At 41.3% G+C, this 16,041-nt stretch overlaps 1 protein-coding gene across 1 annotated transcript; it reads left to right on the forward strand.

Annotated features, from left to right (window-relative positions):
- The first annotated feature begins 1,754 nt into the window (after positions 1-1,754).
- LOC100833154 (isoleucine--tRNA ligase, cytoplasmic) lies at positions 1,755-15,579 on the forward strand. Its single transcript, XM_003563260.4, has 27 exons — positions 1,755-2,288; positions 3,015-3,080; positions 3,166-3,309; positions 3,899-4,095; positions 4,601-4,763; positions 5,440-5,553; positions 6,021-6,118; positions 7,143-7,221; positions 8,162-8,320; positions 8,511-8,600; positions 9,099-9,232; positions 9,682-9,841; positions 10,224-10,307; positions 10,462-10,674; positions 10,760-10,885; positions 11,156-11,293; positions 11,484-11,587; positions 12,083-12,146; positions 12,558-12,646; positions 12,716-12,857; positions 13,322-13,385; positions 13,466-13,533; positions 13,815-13,937; positions 14,017-14,082; positions 14,772-14,877; positions 15,017-15,108; positions 15,193-15,579. The coding sequence occupies exons 1-27, from the start codon at positions 1,755-1,757 to the stop codon at positions 15,292-15,294; spliced, it is 3,519 nt and encodes a 1,172-aa protein (XP_003563308.1). The 3' UTR covers positions 15,295-15,579.
- Positions 15,580-16,041: the final 462 nt, after the last annotated feature.

Below are 16,041 nucleotides of genomic sequence, written 5' to 3' on the forward strand. Positions count from 1 at the left end.
GAAAGCTACATGAGAGCAGATACATGAGAGCAGCTTCTAGGGAAGCCGGTTCTAGAAGCCGAAAATAACGCACCCTAAATAAAAACATAGGAGTGCTAAATTCTGGCACTTGGCCTCTGGCATTAGCAGCAGCTAGAGTTGGCTCCTCCTACGCGTCCTCACAAAGAACAGAACCGCCGTGGTTGCCAATGCGAGGCCGCGAGCGCCATTCTTTTGGCCGCCATTGCGAGCGATATCCGGGAGCAATAAGCAAGGGGAGGAAGAGGAAAGGGATGTTTGAGCTGAGCCGTCAGGAATCACATACGTTCAGTTGATCAGCCGGTCGCCCTTTATGGAGCTGGAGCGCTCAACGGCGGGCGGTCTTCTTCCGGTGCTGCCGCGGCGCGCATCCCGGGGCTGGCCCAACTCTCGTCGTCATCGACGCTATCCGCGGCGGTGCAGGAGATGCTCGTAGGCCGCCAGAAGGGCGCCCAAGGTGTTGGTTAAGGCGGCTGTGCTCCTCACGTCAGGCGCTATCGAAGCGGGTCGCGAGGCACATGCTTCAGAGGCGGCACAATTCGCACGCACTGCCGCCGCCATCGACGGACCGCGACAGCAGCAGGAACAGCAACAACAAGGTCGTGCTCGCATGCTGCTGCCTGCGGCTCCCACTGGGCCTGCGCTGCACCATCTAGATGTCGTCGACAGCGCCATGGGTGAGGCTGCCGCCGTGTCCCGGGGGGCGGGTGGGGGTTTCATGGAGTACGCGCGGTGGCGAGGGAGCGTGTGGGTTCTACTTGGAGCGCCTCGGGAGCGTGCGGGGAGAGGATGAGGTGCGGTCTCTCCGACGGCAGGCGGTGCTGGTCGAGCGGGTGCGGAGACGTAGCGGTGTCTATGTTCGTAGGTTCTTGCTTCTTGGGGATTTGGATCAAACACGACAAGGAATGTAACCTCTGAAATTCCTATGAACGAAATTTTTGCTCTCCTATCACTTGTTTCTGAGAATCTGCAAGACCAAGGTGATCATCGTGCTCCTTCGTCCCATGCGAATTCAAATCCACGCACACAGAGCGAAATGCAATATTTGGTCAAATTTTGGCTTAAAATTGCGCGCGGGCCTTATAAACCCAAACATAGTGAGTAGGTCATTATCATCAATCAAGAAACCACAACTCTCTCCAATCCGTTGGACAACACGGCCATATCCTTTCACCCGCGCGCCCTTGTCTGGTTCAACTGGCGTAGCCATTTAGCGTCCATCTCACCAAACCCAACAAAGGTATATGCAGAGACGAGTTTGAAGAAGCGACGATGGTTCGAGTCATGGTCGAGATCTAGACAAGCAAACAAAAAAACCATGTCAATTGAGCACTGGAGCCTGACAAGTGCGTATTTCATATCTTCTTGTCAACCAACTTGAGCGCCAAGCTAAGCTGACCAGCACAAAAGTTAAAAAAAAATTCGGAGTCATAGTTTCTGGTAACAATCCCGATATATAGGTTTCTTGATGTTTACTCAATTGAATTTTTCAGTCTTTATTTGTACTAAGAATTTCTCTCTCCTTGGACGGCAAGGAGGCGAAGCAGTAGCACGCACGCAGCACGTGATCCCCAGCTAAACCCTTCTCCTCTCAAGTCCCGCCCCAAGCAGAACTCATCCTCCCTCCGCCGCCGCCGCCGCCGCCGCCGCCGCCGCCGCCGCCTCACCCCCCAAACCCTAGCTAGCCCCATTCGCCTCCCTGCCCCCTCTCCCGCTGCGCGGCTGCGGAGGCCACCATGGAGGACGTGTGCGAGGGGAAGGACTTCTCCTTCCCGGCGGAGGAGGAGCGCGTCCTCAAGCTGTGGGCGGAGCTGGACGCCTTCCACGAGCAGCTCCGGCGCACGGAGGGCGGCGAGGAGTTCATCTTCTACGACGGTCCCCCTTTCGCCACGGGCCTCCCCCACTACGGCCACATCCTCGCCGGCACCATCAAGGACGTGGTCACGCGCCACCAGTCCATGCGCGGCCGCCACGTCGCGCGCCGCTTCGGCTGGGACTGCCACGGCCTCCCCGTCGAGTTCGAGATCGACAAGCAGCTCGGCATCACCAACCGCCAGCAGGTGCTCGACTACGGCATCGCCAGGTACAACGAGGCCTGCCGCAGCATCGTCACCAAGTACGTCAAGGAGTGGGAGGCCGTCGTCACGCGCACGGGGAGGTGGATTGACTTCAAGGCCGATTACAAGACCATGGACATCAACTTCATGGAGAGCGTCTGGTGGGTCTTCGGGCAGCTCTGGGCCAAGGACCTCGTGTACAAGGGCTTCAAGGTAATCTCGCCCCCAACTTTGCTCGCCCCGGTTTGGTATCCGAAGTTAATCATGCTTATGGCGTCAGGGAAATGGAAATTTCATAATGTTCTGAAACATGCCGCCGCGAACTGCCTGATTTATTTAGAATTTGAAATTTCTATGTGTGAAATTGAAACCATGCTCTATTCAACTGTTATGATGCTGCAATTATGTTACGTCTCAGTAATATCAAGTAGCTAATGTTTATGAATGCTGAAGTAAACGGCTTCTTATTTCGTAGTTAGTGCTGCTATAATTTTAATTTCTGTGTGTGGAATTGGAGCTATACTGCAACTATTCAACTGTTATGACATTGCAATTTCTGTCATGTCTCAGTTACAAGATTAAGTGGCTAATGTCTAGAAATGTTGAAGTAAGCATATTCTTATTTCGTACTCCGCAGTTAGTACTGCTGTAACTGTTTAGTGAATCTTTGATTTCTTGTGTGTTGACTCGTGTGTTTGGGGGGCTCATCTGTGACTAACAAACTAAATTAGGAATTAATTCTAACGTAATTGTTGGATTGAAGTTGCCTCTTAGGAGAATCAAGTGTTGTTCCTGTGGAACTTGCCCCATACTTGTTTACAGAAGAGGCAAAGAATAAGTAATGCACAAAGTATTGGGGATCACAGTTACGTTCTTCTTTAATTTGCTGCAAGGAATACCTTGTAAGTCAAACGTCCTTAACTCTTGTTCTTGATCCAGGTGATGCCTTACAGCACTGGTTGCAAAACTGCTCTGTCAAACTTCGAGGCAGGACTGGACTATAGGGTGAGTAATTGTCTTTGTTCCTGGTGTCGGTCTTATTCGTTTGCGGCAGCTTGTATTGACCATTTAGTTTAATTGTGTTATGTAGACTGTTCCAGACCCAGCAGTGATGGTGTCTTTCCCTGTTGTCAGTGATGTTGACAATGCAGCTCTCGTTGCCTGGACTACGACGCCTTGGACACTCCCAAGCAACCTAGCATTGTGTGTCAATGCCAATCTTGTGTATTCTAAGGTTAGTACTTCCCACTTTTTGTGGGCTACTCCTTTCATTTCGTAATACTATCGACTGTTGTCGAGGTTCCTGACTGTCACTGGCAGTTCATATTTAGAGACTTGGTTTTTGCAAGGAACATACCTATTCTTAAAATAAGTAAATAAAATGCAGTGAAGGACATAAATAAAATGCATACATCTAATGCATCTTATAGAGTCGAGGACTGATATCTCCTTTACCTAATATGATATGCCTGGGCGCCTGGCTGATTCAGCATGTATCTAAGTATCAGTATTGAGAAGCATGTACCCTCCAGGAATGTCAACTGCACATTTCTATTTTTCATGTACATAGGCTATTTATTCTTTCTTAATTAATTTAATGCTGTAATGATGATAATGATATGGTTTATCTCTTTCTGTGGTAACCATATTAAGTTGGTTGCGCATGAAGGCATATCTGCCATACTGCCTTCTACGCTGCTCCATGTGATCATGCGCACAGATAACCAAAGTCATTGTGCCACAAGAGAATTCTATCGTTCATACCCTTTTCTACCTGCAAACTGCTATTTGTTTCTGATTGATGGTGCGTACTGTGTTACCAGGTTAAGGACAAGTCCAATGGAACAGTATACATTGTCGCAGAAAGTAGGCTTGGCCAGTTGCCAGTTAAAGCCAAAGCTTCTGGAAAGAAGCAAGCTCCTCCTAAGGGAAGCACCCCTGATGGTGGTCAGGGTGGTTTGGACACTGAATCATATGAATTATTGGCAAAGTTTCCTGGATCATGCTTAGTAGGCCTAAAGTGAGCTATCTTGTTTTTGTGTTTAATTATCCAGTTCACAGCATAATGGAACATAATTACAGTAGCACTTCTCTGTACTTTGAAATGTTTGCAACTACTGAGCTAAGATGTCGAAAACTAGATGGGGTAGTTATTACTGCAGGATAACACTTCTCCTTAGGTAGCCGTTTATATCTTTATTAACCATGTATTTGGCAGAGCTAAAGAATCTACACCACTTTATTTTTGGATTTTCAAGTGTAATCCTTAGAATTTCTGCATTTGCGGAGATTGGTTTGATTGCTAGTCCACCGATACAATGTGTTCCACTTGCATAGTTTACTCTAGTTTTATGATTGGTGAACAAAATTCTCCCACACTGTTATCACTTTCAATAGTTGTTTCTCTTTATTTTGGGTTATTGGGAGTTGTTTGAGCCAACTCCAATAATGTCATACCCAATGATATCTGGAGGATGTTTCTTTTGTGTGCGCGCGCGCTAAATGTTAAAATCCTCTGCTTGCAGATACACTCCTCTGTTTGATTTTTTCCTGGAGTTTAAAGAGACTGCGTTTAGGGTGATTGCGGATAACTATGTAACTGATGACAGTGGAACTGGTGTTGTCCATTGTGCTCCTGCATTTGGTGAAGATGATCATCGTGTTTGCCTTGCTGCTGGGATAATTGAGGTTGGAATGTTTCTCTGTTATTATTTGAGGTTGGGATAATTGCTAAGGCCTGGGGGCTGAGGAGAAAGAGTAGACCAATTGAATTACTTATTATATATGTATGCCAAAATTATCTTACTAGTGTATGATGCAATATTCTCCTGATGTTCATACTTTGTCTCAAGAACATGTATACGTGTTTTTGCGAAGAATTTGATGGTATGCAATAGTGTCATTAGTCATTAGATTTGTTTTATCGTATTTCTCAATTTGTAGGGTGGCCATAATATACTATTGCATGCCTTGTACCTTGTTTACAACTTATTATCTCTTGTTAGCCATATCTCAAATAGTTTGTAATTTTTATCTCAGGCACATTTTCTCTGTTCACTGTGGTTTCCAAGATTGCCATTTCATGTGTTGCCTTCTAAACCAAACGCATTTCAACCTTGTATGCATCTTTCACATGTATGCTGTGGTGAGCATGTCCATGGCATGCGTTGCCTTTTAGATCAAAAGCATTTAAAAGTTCTATGCATCTTTCAGATGTATGCTGCCGTGAGCATGAGTGCATGACAATGTCACGTGTTGCCTTTAAAACCAAAGGCATTTCAAAGTTCTATGCATCTTTCACATGTATGCTGCTGTGAGCATGACTTATTTAATATATATTTTTCCTGATGTTTTTTGTTTCCAGGCCAGTGGACTTGTTGTCGCTGTTGATGATGATGGTTGCTTTATCGAAAAGATAACTGAGTTCAGAGGGCGGCATGTCAAAGAGGCTGACAAGGATATCATCAGCGCTGTTAAGGTAGTCATTTTTCTAGTGTAAAATAGGTTTTTAGCTGTAACTAACACATTTACATTTAGTTGCTTGCTCAGCATTTTTGGCACCCACTATGTACATATTTTGGAGCTTAGTTCTAAAGTAATGCACAAGACATCACATTATATACAGTTTCTTACCGTTGAACAACCTTATAAACTGTGCATACATTTTGATGCCTTATCAATTAATCAATTATCTGAAATCAGGTGTATAGTATGAACATTTGAAGCTATGCCACTGTACACTGTTGACCACAGTCATGAGTGTGTTTTGCTTTATTAACATATCATGTCCTGTTATTTTAGCTTATTATACTGTGCATTATTATTTCAAAGGCGCCTTATGGAAGTTTATTTTAACATCATTTGGATAGTTTTTATTACTCCTAGGATTCCATTCTGAAAATGACTTGTGTTCGAGAAAATTCTGAAAATGATTTTCTGCATCAGGATAAGGGAAGACTTGTTAGTAAAGGGAGCATCGAGCACTCTTATCCATTTTGTTGGCGCTCGGGTACTCCTCTTATCTACCGGGCTGTTCCAAGCTGGTAAACATCTTCTGCTACTATTGTGGAAATCTATCTTTCGCATGTGCTGACAACTGATGCTGTACATGAGCTAACTCACCACAAGGAACAAATGCTACGAACACCTATTGTTGTTAAGTTGAATACACACAAATATACGAGAGCCTCTATGTGCTACGAACACCGATTGTTATCTTAAGTTTCTTCCATGAGATGCAAGAACTGCAGCCATGAACTGTGTACGACAGTGACTAGATATTTTCCTTCATTGTTGTAGAGAACTAGTGTTCTGATACCATGAAGAGCTTCATGTGCTAGCCAACGCAACCAAAAGACCGATCTGATGGAAGGGACAAGCCAATCCACTTATACTTCAACACTTACCCTCACGTGTGGCTCTCGCAGGCCTAAACGTGGATCGAAAGTGCGTTGCAATTTAATTGCGGCAACCGGGTCTCGAACTTGAGACCTCTTGGCTCTGATACCTTGTAGAGAACTAGTGTTCGGTTGTAAGCACTTCGATAGTGCCGCCTTGTATTGATCTCATGAATATATAGTGCAATAGGCGGCCACGGAGGGCATGCCGATCGTGTACAACATGGGCTGGCGACGTGCGCACAAGCGAGGAGACTGAGAGAAGGCAATTATAGTAGAATACAACAGCTATAGTCTAACAATTGTATGCTAAATTCAAAATGTGTGCCTTCATTGTTCTCCCTGCTTTAATGCTTTTGTCTAATTCTAAATTACGCTTGATATCGCACTATCCCAGTCCATCTTATATGTGCTGGTTACCACATGTATCAATCACTTTATCAAGTCCGACTTCATCATGCTATTGTTCCATCCACACAGACAAGCTATGCTTTCTGTTGAATTTTCTTGGTTTCATTTTTGTTAGTTGTGTTCCTCTTCTATTATATCCACCAGAGTTTTCCAATTGCATTACTTAGTTTTGAGGAATATAAGTCTGAGAGCTTTTCTGCAGGTTTATCAATTGCATTACTTAGTTTTGAGGAATATAAGTCTGAGAGCTTTTCTGCAGGTTTATCAAGGTTGAAAAGATTAGAGATCAGTTACTGGAATGTAACAAGGAGACCTACTGGGTTCCAGATTATGTCAAGGTACCGTTTACTGCCTGTGACAGTGTTTTCAGGAAGAAACTTTTATAGGGATGTAACCCATTTTGAGGTGTCCCTCTTAGCCACCTGATCATGTAAATCATGAGATCATGATCAGATGGCGGGGCATTCTCACATGGGCATTGCCTAATTAAGGTGGTCTCGGCGTTTTCAATACTTCTCTGATGTGAATCTAGTTCAAGGAAACCATTTGTTAGTGACACCCAATGATAAGTAGAACAATCATACAACTTTTGGCACACCAGTTTAATGCGATCCTGTTTCTAGCCCTTGCAATTATTTTGGCTATTTTGAAGGACTTGTAGTTGTACATTACCTTAAATGGTTTCGTAGTCTATATTGCATGCCATCCAGAAGCTAGTTAGTTTTAAGATCCTCCGTAAGTGTTATCTCAAGTTCGCTTACGAAGGTGTCGTAGGTAATAGGTTTGAACGTAGGTCAAGGTAAGTCACTTTTGTGAGGACGGCAGTAGCTACAATTGATAAACTACAGTAGACAACTTTAGATGTTTTCGTAAAGACATGGAAACTCAGGGGTCTACTGGAAAAAACATTTTAGCCTATTTCTTTGCTGTTCCGTTTTATAGCAGTATCCAAGGTAATTAGCTCATGACGGAAAGGAGACGGTTCATCAGAGATTAGGTTAATTCGGATCTAGTCTAATAGTCTCAAGGAACAAGTGATCAGCTCCTGGACTTCCTAGTAGAAGAGCAGGATAGCAACCAGTGTTGACATTTTCTTAGAAAATAGGCATGTAAGTATATTTTTGAAAAGGTCTTCAGAAACTAGGATAGCAACCAGTGTCGACATTCCTAGTGTTGAATGTTATGAAACTGTTTGGAGAGTTTAGGTGACAGGTGACAGTATATTTATGAAAGGTGATATGTTTGACATATATTTTTGTTAACAACAAATGCATGCAGGAAAAGAGATTCCATAACTGGCTAGAAGGTGCTAGGGACTGGGCTGTTAGCAGAAGTAGATTCTGGGGTACTCCACTTCCAGTGTGGATCAGCCAAGATGGTGAAGAAATTGTAGTCATGGATTCCATCGAGAAACTTGAAAAATTATCTGGTGTCAAGGTTAATATCCCTACTGTGCAAGATAATGAAATTTCATTATTTGCAGCATTTACTGTTTACAACATATACATATTCTTGATCCTTTAGTTGTAATTTGCAAACAACAGCGAACTTTGTATATGCTCATGTTCTTTTTCTTGGACATTGATGATTTTGGTCCTTATGTGAACGTTAAAAAAATTGTGCTCAGGTTACCGATCTTCATCGCCACCATATTGATGATATTACGATTCCCTCTAGCAGAGGACCAGAGTTTGGGGTGCTCAAACGTGTTGAGGATGTAAGTTTTTTTTTTGACCCACACTTAGTGTTCCTTACCTTTTCGTGTGCAGTAAATCTGATTTGAACTATTTAATATTGCAGTAAAACTATTTTAGGATTCTAAATGTTGGCAGATTTTTCTATGAACTTACATCAAGAATTTGAATCCTAAAATAGTAATTGAGGATGTAATAGGTTTTACATTGATTTTGCTCAAGTGGTTGCTACTCCGTCCGTCCCATAATTCTTGTCGTGCTGAATTATGGGACGGAGGGAGTAGTTCTCAAGTTCCTTTTGAAGTTTGAAAGTTTAGACTGCAAGAATGATATAAATTTCCTAGCAAATTGCATGTTGTAAGGTTACTTCCTATTTCTGCCTGTGCAGTTCATGTGTGGTTCAGGCCAATACTATAATTTGACCTGTCAAATGTCATCCATGTGAATGTTTGCGATTTGTCTATATCGATGTTTTCATTTTTTAAATGATTCTCATTCAGCAACTGTTGTGATGCCATCAGGTTTTCGACTGCTGGTTTGAGAGCGGGTCTATGCCATATGCCTACATTCATTATCCATTTGAGAACCGGGAACTATTTGAGAAGAATTTTCCTGGCAATTTTGTGGCAGAGGGCTTAGATCAAACACGCGGATGGTCTGTTACTCCTTTCAGAATCTTTGGCAGTATTTTATACAATGTTTTCCTTAATTATTAAGAATTTTAGGGTCTTTGTTGTTCATTAAGGCTTTCTGTGCACCACTCATGCAATCAACTTTCACTTTGGGCATGAAATGAACATGGAAATTTCTGATGTTTCCTTTGTTTCACCTCTTTGCTCATTGCCTTTTGTCTTCCTTCTTTTGGGGGGAAATAGATTCACATTTCTGTTATGATGTTTGTATTTGGTCGAACTTGTAACAATGATCTGGCTTCATTATTTAAATACTTCATGCTCGCACAGTTTTCACCACCTTTTTTCAAGCTTTTGATGAGCAGAAAGACTAAAGTAGGATATTCGTTTTTATTGATCTAGAATGATCTACTCATTTGTGTTAGATACGGATCTAGTCATCTCACCTTCACGATTCAACTTCATCGTGCAGGTTTTACACTTTGATGGTGTTATCAACAGCATTATTTGGGAAGCCTGCTTTTAAGAATCTTATATGCAATGGTCTTGTTTTGGCCGAGGATGGTAAGAAAATGAGCAAGAGCAAACAGAATTACCCTTCACCCGTAGGGGTCATTAATGAATATGGAGCGGTATGTAGTTTTTCTTTGAAAGTCAATGGCTGTTACTCAGTTTTCACATATTATATGACAGATTCCTTAGGGTGTACTTCCTCCGGGTGTACTTCCTCCTTTCGAGTTTATAATGCGTCCATGCATTTCGAGATTCAACTTTGACATCAATTAGACAACTAATATATGAGTTATTCAACATAAATTAAATGTGAATCCAATGGTATAATTTCCGTGGCACATAGCCTGCATTATTTTGGTCAAATTTAAATCTTGAAATGCATGTGCACCTTATGTACCCGGAAGGACGAGCATACAGTATCACATTTGAATCTCTGGTTTGTGATTGCATGATTTGTTTGCGTTAGAATTTGTAATTAACTGTTTTTTCTTTTCCTTCCAGGATGCTTTGAGGCTGTATTTAGTAAATTCTCCAGTTGTGCGTGCAGAATCTCTACGATTTAAAAGGATAGGTGTTTATGGTGTTGTAAGTTTCTTTCTTCAATATTTTAGGCTCCATTCTACAAATATGTTGAGGCTACTTGTCCGCATGTAGATCATATCAATCATCAAATGCTCTGATTATATTGTGTTCTTAGGAAAACTACATTGGGTCCCCTAACACGTTTTCAATTGACCAGGTGAAAGATGTCTTTCTCCCGTGGTATAATGCTTATAGATTCCTTGTCCAAAACACAAAGAGACTTGAAGTTGAGGGTCTTGCAGCATTTTCTCCAATTGACCAAGATTCACTTCGGAAGTCATCTAATGTGTTAGATCACTGGATACACTCTGCAACTGAAAGTCTGGTTAGCTTTGTTCATCAGGAGATGGATGCATATCGGCTTTACACGGTAGTTTTTTCTGGATATTTTTCTTGGTAATATCAATTCTTCCTCCATTTTAAGGCCAAATTTGATAGCTTGCTTGCCCCTTCAGGTTGTGCCATATTTGGTAAAATACATCGATAATCTTACCAATATATATGTGCGGTTCAACCGCAAACGGTTAAAAGGACGCACTGGAGAAGAAGACTGCAGAATTTCTCTTTCAACTCTGTACCATGTAAGTAAATTATGCAGCACAGTACAGTTTTAACTTCTCTTGGTAGACAATGGTGGCAAATTGTTTTTTTAACTGAATACGAAAAATTGTCGATGGATTTTTTAAATTCAGTGCTATACTTACTCGCATATCATAACCTCTTAAGGTGACATTTTACCAGTTGCTGATGAGCCACGTCGTTAGTACAGTAGCATTTTACCGGTCATGCGAAGTGTACCTTTTTGGTGGTTCTTTCTAATAGTTTCTAAGGATCTTAACCATGAAATGTAGGCACTCGTGACAACTTGTGTGGTGATGGCTCCATTTACGCCCTTCTTTACTGAAGCTCTTTATCAAAATCTGCGAAAGGTGTCGAGTAAATCAGAGGAGAGCATTCACTTTTGCACTTTCCCTTCCACCACTGGGGAGGTAACTTTTTCTTGCCAGATCATCTTTACTCCTTCCAATTCCTTTTACGAGGCACATAGTTTCCATCAAGGGTCATCTCTTAATTTACGTGCTCTTCCAAGATACTGCCTATAATTAGAATTTCAGGGAGTACTATGTTTTTTTATCAGAGTTATAACCTCATGTTCTGTCTTCTTACCCACATGTTCAGAGAGATGAGCGTGTTGAACAAAGTGTAAATAGGATGATGACCATCATTGATCTTGCGCGCAATATTCGGGAACGGCATAGCAAAGCTCTCAAAACGCCACTGAAGTATGTCCAAACTCTGTTTGTATGATTTCATTTTCTTTAACAATGTTTTTTGTACAGACAGTCTACTGTATGATTTCTAGTTTCCTGCCGATTAATTTCGTGCAATACAAAAGATAACTTCAAGGATTTTTTTTAATGCGTGTGCATATTTTGGTAACAATTTATAACTTTTCGTCTTCACAACCATGAAGTGTAAGGAACCTTCTTGGGCGTGGTAGTTGTCATAACATCGATGCAGTTTTAGTTGCTTTTTTGAATCCTCTGTGCATGGGACTGGAGGAATAATTGAATAGTGCTAGTAGTACAATATCAGATGGTCCAGGCTGTATTTTTGTTTTTTAAATTTATTCAATATGTACTCCTGTAATCTTGTTTGTTTCATGGGACTACCTCTTTAAAAAGCATGTTCTGTTTGGTCTCATACTATCATCAACTTTGAAATATGGCCTTTCAAAAAAAAACTTTGAAATATGGCTTATCCTATTTAAATTTCAGGGAGATGGTGGTTGTTCATCCCGACAATGAATTTCTTGAAGACATCACTGGCAAACTAAAAGAGGTTTGTTTATACGGCCAAAAGTCATCATAGATACACCTATAAAATCTGTTTTTCTTTCCTCACTTTTACTTCGTATGTTCCATACCCATCGCTGTTACTATTGGTTCATCACTGCTTGAGATCAGTTTTACTCAAGAAATTTCCATCTTTCTATTTCTACCGGTTGCTAATTATCGAGCAACTAGATTTACTAATCGAATCCAATTTTTGCTACTTCCTCCGTCCAACAAAAGATGTCTCAAGTTTGTCAAAATTTGGAGGCATCTAGACATGACTTAGTGTATAGATGCATTCAAATTTGGTCAAAGTTGAGACATCCTTTGCTGGACGGAGGGAGTACTTAGTTTTCATTATATGAGGGTGACTGATTGATTTCTTTAGTGTCGTAATAACGCACTTTCAACTGTGTAGTATGTCATGGAGGAGATGAATGTCAAGACTGTTACTCCATGTAATGATCCCATGATGTATGCTTCTCTACGGGCAGAACCCAATTTTAGGTACATGTTCTTAAACACACAAAAATGTTGCACATATTTATCCATTGCTCAATACTTGTTTTTCCTCAGTGTGCTAGGCAAAAGACTGGGAAAAGACATGGGCAAAGTGTCCAATGAAGTGAAGAAAATGTCTCAGGAACAAATCTTGGCATTTGAGCAAAGCGGAGAGATTTCGTTCCATGGTCATTGCTTGAAGCTAGATGACATTAAGGTAACACTGCATGCTTGTATTGTTAGTGGTTGTTAATTTCGGGACTCATGATTGCCAGCAGATGTAGCAAGTGTGAATTGAAAAATCTCAGCTTATTTCAAGAAGATACATTTGTGATATTATGTTTTTGTATTTTTATATTTCTTAAGATTAAGATGCGAATAATGTTCCCAAGTGCTGTTTTGGTATTCCAGAACATATCTTTAGCTATCGTTTCTTTTACTCCCTCCGACCCATATTACTTCTCAAAATATTGCATGTATCTAGACGCTTTTTAAACATAGATACATCCATATTTTGGAAAATTTGAGACAAGTAATATGGGTCAGAGGGAGTACCTGATTATGATGACTTGATGAGGTCATGACCCTTCATGAAATTGTACTTTAGTTTTAGCACAGCTGGCACAAACTTACTGCATCTTCATTTCTGTGAAATTGACGTGATAAAATTTGCATCTTTAGGTGGTTCGACAGTTCAAGCGTCCTGCAGATGTGTCAGAGAAGGAAATTGATGCCGCAGGAGATGGTATGTTATAAGTGTGTCAGATCATCCTAATAGTTTCGCTACTCCCTTTTGATAACATCAGTGTCTTGTTTTTGTTACAGGTGACGTGTTAGTCATTTTGGATCTTAGAGCCGATCAATCGTTGTTCGAAGCTGGCATGGCCCGAGAGGTAGTCAATTATTTTTTTAGTTTTACAGGATTCGGCGTTTGTGTTTGAGTTTGACATATATTCAGTAATTTTGCCTGACCTAAACCATGACGAGTTAAATGAATGCATAGCTGAATATTTGCTCGTGCAAGAATGGGAAACTAAAGCGTAGTTTTCTACATCATGAACTTTCATGTTTGTTTGAGACTTTGAGTGCATAAGTCTTTCTGGGTGCTTCAGTCAGTTTTGTTCTGGTGACCAGTCATAGTGTGGTCTCCTAATTCATGAACATGTCTTTTCAGGTTGTAAACAAAATCCAGAAATTGCGGAAGACTGCTCAGCTAGAACCTACAGATTTAATTGATGTATACTACAAATCTGTGAACGACGACAGCAATGCACTCGAAGAAATTGTGCAGTCGCAGGTCAGCCAGATTGGCTCACATAAAGGTTTCTTGTTTCAGAGAAAAAACATCCTTTCACGAATGCTATTATTTTGTGCAGGATCAGTATATTAGGGACGTGCTTGGTAATTCCCTAGTTCCAAAGGCAATGGCACCATCAGATATGGTGAGTTTGTATCTTCAACCACTCAGTTTACTGACTTAAACTTTATCATGTAGCATCAACCTCAATTTTAAATAGCACATCCCAGTCAACATCCTTGAAGCTTGAATATGTTTAGATTTTTGTGGTACTGGACTTGCTGTATATTGGAGAGATCCCTCTTTTATGTTAGCACAATTCTGTGGCAATTGGATTGCTTTATGCATAGGTTACATCAATAAAGCCTAATTGGCTTGAAAAACAGTTTTCTTGCTGACTTTGGGAGCGCAAGAAGCTATGTGGGTGCAGCTTTTGTGTTGTACTTCCTCCCGTTCCAATATGTAAGGTGTATAGAAGTTTGACCAAAGCTTCTAGCAAAAGATATTAACATCTACTATACCAAATAAACACACCATAAAAAGATATTTCATGATGGATCTAGAAAGCTTGATTTGGCACTACAGATGTTGATAATTTTTTGCTCATAAGCTTGGTCAAACGCTGGAAATTTTGACCAATGCTTCTGGTTGATCGTGATTTTTGTTCTCTCTTTCTTTTCAAACTTTGAAAAGTTTGACGGCCGACAAAATTTATGTCTTGCTTTATATATGTAACAACCTGACTTGCAGAAAATTTGAATGTAATGTGGTTTTGGAGTAACTTAAAATCTGGCATAGAAATTTTAATTGCAATGTTGCTGGCGTGGTCTGCAGGTTGTCATGTGCGAGGAGTCTCACATTGTACATGACATGTCGTTTGTCATCTACATTGCAAGGTGCATCCCTGTGCTCACACCTGAGCTCCTTCCCCATGCCTCAGGTAAATAAATTGCCCTGTTTCTGCTGACAGAGTACAATTGCAAAGTAGTCATGCATATATTCGCTAGTTTTGTGGTTCATGCCATAGCATTTGTCTGATAGAAACTCAAGTTAAGCATGCTTGTACTTTGGTGGAACAGGCAACAGTGACCATGTTGATGCGTTAAGGGTGTATTTGTTGTCAAGATCCATTTACAGATTGAAGAACGAATTCCAGACTGGAAATGGCAAGGTGTGAAATTCAAACATGCCGTGACATTTTTCTTTAATGATTTTTATCCTTTCAATTCTTACATGTTTGTATTTGTTCTTGTAGATTACTGTCAAGTGCATTGAAGGCTACCCACCAATTGATCTGCATCTAGGAAAACATGTTTTTCTTAGTGCAGGTGATTTCTATCAGGCTAATCGTTCTTGATTCTCAAGCATCCCAATTTTGAGTGGTTTGTAATTTTGAACCGCAATACTTCTAATCATGCTGATCCTATTTGTGGCTCACAAAAGCAAACGTGTTTACATTCATCTGTTGCCAACCATGGAAAGGAGATGAAATTGTCGAGTGTGTATTAGTGGTAAATTTTCATGTATTACTATAGCTTACTTATATTTTGACACATTAGCTAAATGTGCAGAAAATAGCTGCTAAATCAGTTGTTCAATTTAGCAATACAAGTTGTTGTGTCCAGCTATTGCGAGGACTTCATTTTTTGGCACCGTGCGCTTCAGACACGCGACTCACGCGACGCACCTTATTGGTGTAAACTAGCCAAGCCCAGCGGCTGGAGAAGAGATTATTCTCTGCAACTTGGCTAAGGCTTCGTTTGTTTTGACTTTCAGAGCAGCTTTCGTTGAAAAAAAGCTGAAGCCTAACCAAACAACGAATTTGGATCCGCTTTCTCACCAAAGTCCAAAGCTGTTTTTAGTTATATTGGACAAAGCACGTGCACGAGGTGCTTCTCGGGCTTCTTGAAAACCCACGTCCGCTGTCCACTGAAAGTTGATAGAAATTACCAGGCATATGTCACCGCTAAAATGAATTCAGGCCGTTATTTCTCTCTCATCTCTAACCTGTGAAATATCTCTCCATCGATCTCCATTGGGAGCAGGGTCTCTCGCCGCCGCTGGCTGTTCCTCTTGGCCGCCGCCGCACTCCTTCCTCGGCGCC

This window comes from Brachypodium distachyon, chromosome 1 (genome assembly GCF_000005505.3).
Source record: "Brachypodium distachyon strain Bd21 chromosome 1, Brachypodium_distachyon_v3.0, whole genome shotgun sequence".
Taxonomy (NCBI): Eukaryota; Viridiplantae; Streptophyta; class Magnoliopsida; order Poales; family Poaceae; genus Brachypodium; species Brachypodium distachyon.

Coding starts and splice junctions, on each gene's coding strand:
- LOC100833154 (XM_003563260.4), top strand. CDS start 1,755: ATGGAGGACGTGTGCGAGGGGAAGGACTTCTCCTTCCCGGCGGAGGAG. Junction 4,764..5,439: donor TTGCTGCTGGGATAATTGAG/GTTGGAATGTTT, acceptor TTTTGTTTCCAG/GCCAGTGGACTTGTTGTCGC. Junction 10,675..10,759: donor ATGCATATCGGCTTTACACG/GTAGTTTTTTCT, acceptor TTGCCCCTTCAG/GTTGTGCCATATTTGGTAAA.